The sequence below is a fragment of the Leptidea sinapis genome, chromosome 23 (assembly GCF_905404315.1).
Source record: "Leptidea sinapis chromosome 23, ilLepSina1.1, whole genome shotgun sequence".
NCBI lineage: Eukaryota > Metazoa > Arthropoda > Insecta > Lepidoptera > Pieridae > Leptidea > Leptidea sinapis.
Window position 1 is genome coordinate 5,925,873 of NC_066287.1, and position 8,264 is coordinate 5,934,136.

General features: G+C 30.5%; 1 protein-coding gene across 1 annotated transcript; it reads left to right on the top strand.

The window, feature by feature from the left end:
* Positions 1–4,298: 4,298 nt before the first annotated feature.
* LOC126971475 (60S ribosomal protein L30) lies at positions 4,299–6,172 on the top strand. Its single transcript, XM_050817808.1, has 4 exons — positions 4,299–4,410; positions 4,516–4,561; positions 4,805–4,950; positions 5,979–6,172. The coding sequence occupies exons 2-4, from the start codon at positions 4,541–4,543 to the stop codon at positions 6,151–6,153; spliced, it is 342 nt and encodes a 113-aa protein (XP_050673765.1). The 5' UTR covers positions 4,299–4,410; positions 4,516–4,540; the 3' UTR covers positions 6,154–6,172.
* The last annotated feature ends 2,092 nt before the right edge of the window (positions 6,173–8,264 follow it).

Here is an 8,264-nt window from a genome sequence, read left to right on the forward strand (position 1 = left end):
TTGGAACACTCCCCATGATAAATGCGGATGAAGACATACAAGCCGACGTCTCTGCAACGCCAACTGATCTAACCGTTCACAGAGCGAGGAATTAATATTTAAGATTCGCGAATTAGAACATCGGCTCTCTGCATTGCACGCGGACGAATGGCTCAACCTGGTACTAAGACGCATCAGAACAGAGATGAGAATAATACTCTATGTATATCCGGATCTGTGCCACATAGAGTACTAAAATGTGGGCTTCGATTCTTTATCGTCAAAAACCTATTAATCTTATGTAACACTCATCTCTAGCCTTATTTCAAAACAATCAGTTCAACTTTTAGTAGTTAAACTGTTTTAACGATGTTACTACATTCATTTAAAACAAATAAATTCGAGCAAAACTAGTATTTGAGTACCTACCTAGGCTAGGTTTAAGGAAATTAATTCTCACAAATACATAAAATAGCCGCTTACCAGCAAACAGAACAACAAAACAATAAAAAATATGTACCTACTATTTTGTATATTGGGACTTATCTATTAAGATGAAGTAGGTAATATAGATTAATTTAAAAAAATTACAATTTTATCTCTTTCTTACTAGTTTCATAAAAGACCGATTAGAATTTGAATGAATGGACTCATGATATTTCTAGAATAGTTATAATATAAAAAAGTTGTCATACTATGTTCATAACATTTGAGTATTTTTAAATTTTAGGTGTAGATATGGATTTAGGATTTTAATGATTTATTTTGTTTTCCAAATGTTAGTTGTATAATTTTGTTTTTACAGGTTTTCTTTCCATAACACTTTACTTTGCTTTGAGTCTTATACAAATCAATCATAATATACAAAGGAGGTAAGTACTTACTCAGCATTTGCGCGTAAACACTCTGAATTAATTCGTAATATCAAATTATTATTATTTAATTAGTACTCAAGCACACTGTTGACATGCCAAAACTGTTATTATTTACGTTCACAGGAAAATAGAACATAATACTGCTTACTAGTAGCAACCTAAGTTGTAAGTACGTAAGTACTTAACGGAAGATAGAACGCGGTTATCAAGTGCTGATAACATAAACATTGCTCCAATTCCAATATATCTATTTATCCTGAAGAACGCTAATCGAAGATGAATTATTTTGGACGTCTGCATGATGATTTAAATGCCATTATGCAATAAGTTAATTCAAATTAATATATTTTTTGTTCAATAGGATTTAAAATCACTAATTGTCCGTATTAAACTACAATAATAGTTTTTAAACAAGAAATATAGTTTTTAATTCGTTTAACGTTAGATATAATTAAATGATATGATAGGTATGTAAGGTTGCTAATTAGAATTTGAAAAATAAAAACGTTACTATGAGATAAATTAATAAAGATACCCAAGTCAAATAGGTAATATACAAATACTATAATAATTTAAAACAAGTAAACTTGATCAAAAATAACTGTTGTTGGTTGGTGCTAAGTTAAACATAAATATTAAAATATATAATAGATACTTGTACCCCGTTATAATTAATTATAAAAATTTAATAGTTCGATTGCTACTTCAGCCACTCTCTTTGAAATCATTAGCCGCAGAAAACTGAATTTTGTTGCGTGATCCTGGTAATGTAAAAGCCATTTATAACTTTTTTCGGGGGTTGACTGTAAGTTAATCAGCCTGACCGCGGTAGTTACAATCAGTAGATATAATTGGACAAACAACGATACCTTCTCTTGAAAATTTCTTTTTGGATTGACACACCGTACACAGTTTCCAAAATTCCAATAAAATAGAAGTGGGAATTAAATATCTGGATTTCAAATTATACAGCATTTTATCTCTGCCGCCGTGGCCCGTCGATTGGATAATATAATATTCATCTGGAGGCACTATTTTCACCACAGAGTCAGAAGAAAAACATCCTTTTCAAAATTAAATATTTTGTAGTACCTACCTCCATTACATCATATTTATTTCCGTAATAATATTGCTTGTTTGTTCTCTTTACTTTCATTATCACTAACATTATCCCAATAGTTTCATCGACTAGCATGCGCGGACGCTACCAAAACAAGAACTGTCATGTTTTTTTGTCATTTCACGGAACCAATTCCGGTATTTGATCAAATCATTAGATTTATTTAGAGAAATGATAAAATCTTGTTGTTATTTTAACATCTTCCGTGATTTCGTCTAATCACTTAGGGAATTGACCAAATCTCTGTTTTTATCATATCCCTGCGACACATACATATTTATAAAGTGGTATAATATGTATAAAGTTGATGAAATCTATGATTGTAAAACAATAGATCATTTCTTTTCATATTTACCTACACGTAACAATTTGCGGTTCTCATGCTTACATATAAATATAAGATCTATTATTAAAAACTTTGCTCAACTGTTACAAGTAATTCATTACTGTTCCTACCCACTAGATATGATAATTGTTACCGAAGTTGGAATATCCGATAATATTGTTCAGATATATAACATCTCTGGATAATATAATATGTACTTACTCAAAGTTTCAAACTGACAAAAAAGGTGGTTGTATTATTACTTATACTAATAATTTTTTGAAATTCACACCGATTCTATATAAAAGCACAACATTTGATAACATTACAGGTTTATGAAAATTTGATCACTGCCAGGACGCAATCGTGTGCGGGTTAGTGTAATCACGGATTACACTAGAATTGAGATGAGAAACAATTTTGTAACTAAATCCTGTATTGATCACGTGTTTGCGCGTTTCCCCACACTAGAACCGCACTCCTCAGAAATTGATCTAGTACTGGCGGATCACCGATATTTAGCTGCGTGAACGACGCTGCATCGAAGCGTATACAGGATGTATCTAAAACGTATGTTGATTATAATATTTTATATACTGAATTAGAGAAGATTGACTGGACTCAAACAAATCATATAAATTCTCATTATATTATGGAGAGTACCTAATAACCCTGATAACACACTGTAGTTTAATGCTGTGAAAAATAATGGAAGAATAAGATTAAGGGTGTAATTGTAACATTAAAATTCTTGTTCAAGGTACCGTGTGTCCACTGTTCATTAGACGAAGATTACACGTTCAGTTAGCATCAGTTCAATCTGTGTGTATAATGATGTCAGAAATTTTTACTGATAGGTGGCTTACAGTAATACACATACAGATAATTTCTATGGATTTGAAGATAAGATAAAGCTGTCTATTCGCTAATAATTAGTCAAGTCATTCAAGATCTCCTTTGATGGTACACATTATTGAAGACTGGCTTGTGCTTTCAGATGTTGATGGAAGTATCTACATCAAAAACATAACTTGTAAAATAAACTAAGTCTCGCAACTCAGTTCTTCTACCATAAAAATCATGTCAGATCCTTGTAATGACAAATCAATAAATTTATTCAGTGCCTACTGTCCTTCTGCTCTAAGGGTCCTTCTGTTTAAGTTATTACGTAATTAGCTCAAATAAGAACATCTTAGATTGACAATATTATCCATATCAAAAATCTTTAACGTTTAAAATAAATAGATTATCTTGACAATCGCATGAAAGCACAATGTAATTTTTTTCTTAAAACACATTATAACACATTATAATTGTTATTCATAGATTAGATTGTTTTGTGCGATTGCCATGTCAATCTATTTATTTTAGACATAAAAGATTTTTAATGTTCTGACTTCCACGACGGCACTGACGTGCCCTCAGAGACGTAGGTACGTATTTCTAAATTGTTTGCTTGTTGTTTCCAAGTAACCACAACGCTAGGTTGATATGGCTAGTTGCAGGCTTGCTTCAAGCTCTGTGTATCAATAACTGATTCAAATACTGTTTTGCAGAGGTTACTGCAGAAGATTGGAAAAAGTGTAAAGATCACGTAATGTAAGTAATAAAAAATAATAATAATGAGAGAGATAGGATATAAGATACTACATTGGAACCGTTTATTGTACAGGTTCGTGCTGATGAAAGCACTTCTGATGATACTTATGATTCATTTCCTGTAATTGAATATTTGGAATCTGATTTTCATTATGAAACCGAGTAAAAGCTTAATTAGTAATTTTTTCATCAAAAATTATTGTCTACCTTGTCAATTAATAAAGAAAATATCAAAGTATCAAAACTATTTTTCACAGTATTTTCAGAGTTGCAAGCATAATTTTTTTTAATTCGCTCGACTCGCTGGCCAGACTCTATCATAGTACATAGAATTTATTTACTCTGTTCAGTTCCCACGCTTAGTAAAAGTACCTACTCTGTGGTCTTTCCTTTTACGTTCGGTCTCGTTACCAGGCCATAAAATCCAAAAAAAAAATTTTTCGGTTAATCTATGGTCGAACAAGATTGACGTTTCACTTTCATGTTTCTTTTTCATTGAGTTTGTCGTTAAGGTAGGTTATTATATCCTAAGATTTATTGATAATTTTGCTTTGCGACAAAATATCACTATATTATTGTGATTAGATTAAAAGTGTACAGCTTATATTTCATTTCAGACTTATTTCTCGTGATCCTGTCAAAATGGTCGCTGCTAAGAAGCAAGTAAGTAACACGTGTATGTTAATGGATAATGAAACATTTTATGTTAGGACTCTCTAGATTTGATTATTTATATAATTTATAATATAATCTTTCTATTTGAGTCCGAAACTAATAGCTACATGATAGACTCACTAATTTTTGTAGTTAGGGATGTTGAGAAGATAGCTGACACTGTTTTTAGGTTATAAAAAATGTTCGTATTATTCTTTGAGTCACAAATTAATTTGTTTTTCTTTATTTCAGAAAAAGACTATTGAGTCAATCAACTCGCGATTGGCTCTAGTTATGAAATCGGGCAAATATTGCTTAGGTTACAAACAAACCTTAAAAACTCTGAGACAAGGAAAAGCCAAACTGGTCATCATTGCGAGAAATGCTCCCCCACTAAGGTGAGACTACTGAGAAGTAGAGTTCCCATTTATTTATTTTTTGGAAAGCATATGGAGTCGCTTGACTAAGAAGTATGGTTTCCCTTATTCAGTGTGTCAAAGTATGAATATTTACTATAATACTTACTGCTTTCACACACTGAATCATTTTGGGAACACTATGGAGTAGTCTAGTTCCATCTGCTTTAAGTTTGGCAGGTAAGATGTTAACTATGATATTTAAAATGAATAATTTCTAGATTGGCTACAAATTAATTTAAGTATTTACATAGATGTGTAGTAATATAGTTGTTATTATATTTGCTTTCTAACACAGAAAAGGCTGGGATTACTCTTATATAGGTTAGTGCCGATGCTCTGCCTGCCATAAGTGGCAAGCACTGGTTTGATCACCCACCATTTATCAATGTGGTATTTTTTGATTTTTCAAATTATGTACACTTATTCAGCACTTGTGGTAAAGGATGCACCTGCTAATTAAAATATGTTTTTATACATATATAAATAAGACATCCATAGATGTTGAATTGTGTTATATGTCTGTATGATTCACCTTTACTTAAGATAGCATACTCAACATCAACTTTGTGACTGACATATATTTAGGTTTTAGTCCACTGATCTAAGGGAATTCTATGTAGGTACTGTTTGTTCTTGTAGGTCACAAGAGAAAATATGTATGCCAATTTTGTTTATTAAAGCCAGTTTCAATCACATGACTGGTCAGTTTCTTTTATATTCCATTTATATATTAAAAAATATATATAGTCATATTTTTTAATAATGTTTTGTCTAGAATTAAATTCATCTTGGTTTAGAGTTTGAACTGCTGAAGCTAGACATCAATAAATTCATTTGTATAATTTTATATAATATGATACATTTGTTCATGGAAGAACATTAATGGCTACCTCGTACAAAGTTTCTTGCTAGTGTTGATATCTGAGTAGGTTGGCATGTTTCAAGCTGTTAAAACTAAATAGAATGTAACAAACTGCCACAGTAGATAAATATTACTATTTTTTCAGGAAATCTGAGGTGGAGTATTATGCTCTACTAGCCAAGACTGGAGTTCATCACTACAGTGGCAATAACATTGAGTTGGGAACAGCTTGTGGAAAGTACTACCGAGTTTGTACCCTAGCCATCACAGACCCTGGTGACTCAGATATTATTACGACATTACCTGACGCAACTGCATAAATAAATTAATTTTAGATAATTGCATTTTTTTATTATCTTTTTACTTACAGCTGGCCCCTAAAGAAGTGAAACTTATTTGAAATGTCATAAAGACAAATTATTGATTTTAATTAATTATTAAAACTTATTTTCAATAATATATTAACAAACAAACACACTATTTCAACAATGCACAGTATATTCACATTGAATTCAATTTCACTTTTATGACAGCACTAATATTTTTTCTATAATAATTACCAAAAAGTGCCCAACGCGGCTAAAGAAGTTTTCACTATAAATAAATAATAGTTCAAAAAAAAACCAAAGAACACGCTTTATATAAAATTCAACTAAAATATAGAAAATAAATTTAAATTGAAAATAGTGTAAAAAAATATTATATATTTCATAATAAAAAAAGCGTGTGGTGCTTTTTAAGATATTATTAAAATAATAATTCTTCTACATCCCACGCTTTTTTTATAATGAAATATATAATATTTTTTAGATAAATTTTATATAAAGCTTGTTCTTTAGTTTTTTTTAAACTTATTTATTTTTCATTTTTAGATTGAATGAAGGGATTTTAATATTTGCGAATAAAAATATTTTATATTGAATGATCACTTAATTCAGCTAGCCCGAGATCCCCAAATCCCCTCTTATAATAATTAGCTCAGTTAAATCACGCATTAATACTTTATAATGGAAATATAAATTCAGCGCCATCTATTCGCTTCTAAACGAATTAGATACTTTAATTTTGTGGAACTGTCTTGACATGTCGCGCGTTTCCTTTGTAGTTTACAATAAATTACTAGATGGCGCTTATAAGTGATTTATTTAAAAATTATAACAAAAATCACATTTTGCAATTGAATAATTTTATCAAATTAGTGTAATGTCATCGGTCCTCGATAAATCTACAAAGTTTGAACGAAATCTAGCCATTTATAGTGGGTCAAAATCGCGCCCAAAGAAGTTTGTTACAAACATACAAGTGAAGCTAATATAAAGCGTGTAAAAACTGCAAACTACGCTGCCATTATAGAATGCACGATAGAACAAATTTTGACATAATATTCTTGTGAGCAATCTGCACAATATACCTAGGTAGGTACTTCATTAGATAATGAAATAGTAGGTAGGTACCAATAATTGCAGTTATGTACTGAAGTAGATAGTCGTTTTTGAGAAGCTTCAACTCGTGTGATTGAATGACAGGCCTTTGAGGATGGTTTAATTTTAATTAGGTACAAACAATGATATTTAAAAGTATAGATAAGTTACGTAGACAACATTCGGTGTTTGAAAATGATACACTAACGCACACATGAATAATTTAACATTTCAATAGCACACTACATTACGATTACACGTCAAAGAAGGATAGTAAATGCAATTATCGCAAGCGAAAAAGAGATAAATCTTATTTGCTAATTGCTTCGTATTTGTATAGAAAAAATACATTTAATTCATCATATATGATCTTTTACCGTACACTGTGATTTATGCCTAAATTACGATTCGTTCATGTAGTAAAAGCTATAAAGTAGTAAAACTGCATTGAACTTAGGTAGAGAATGTGTCATTGATTTTATAAAAAGAATATTTATTATAATATATAACCACATTGATGATATCAATTATTTATACATAAAATAATAAAAAACATACAGACACCAAAACAAAACCGAAAGGTCTCTATCTACAGTAAGGGTCCCATTTTTACAATTTTACTAACGACTGCTCCCAAAAAGCTTTAAGATTACAATTATTATTTTTTGTATCTTATATTATTTATGAATGTCTTTTTGTTGAGGGTTAATTACAATAAGGTAATGGGAGAAGAAGAAAATGATTCATTGATTCTTCTGCAGTTAGCAAGGGATATACTGAAAGGGACAGTGTTCCTGAAAAAACTCCTACGTAAACAAATAGTACTCACTGTCTACATCCGATACCTACCCTAAAACTTGTTTTAGTAGTTTGAAAGTTCAGCTACCTATATACGCAATTGTTTATTAAAAATTATTACATTCACTGCAACAATTACTTTTTTACATCATTTCCTTAAAATATTCTACCTCGATCATCCCGCAACAGACAGCATCAATATTTTGTCATTT

Coding starts and splice junctions, on each gene's coding strand:
- LOC126971475 (XM_050817808.1), top strand. CDS start 4,541: ATGGTCGCTGCTAAGAAGCAA. Junction 4,562..4,804: donor TGGTCGCTGCTAAGAAGCAA/GTAAGTAACACG, acceptor TCTTTATTTCAG/AAAAAGACTATTGAGTCAAT. Junction 4,951..5,978: donor AGAAATGCTCCCCCACTAAG/GTGAGACTACTG, acceptor CTATTTTTTCAG/GAAATCTGAGGTGGAGTATT.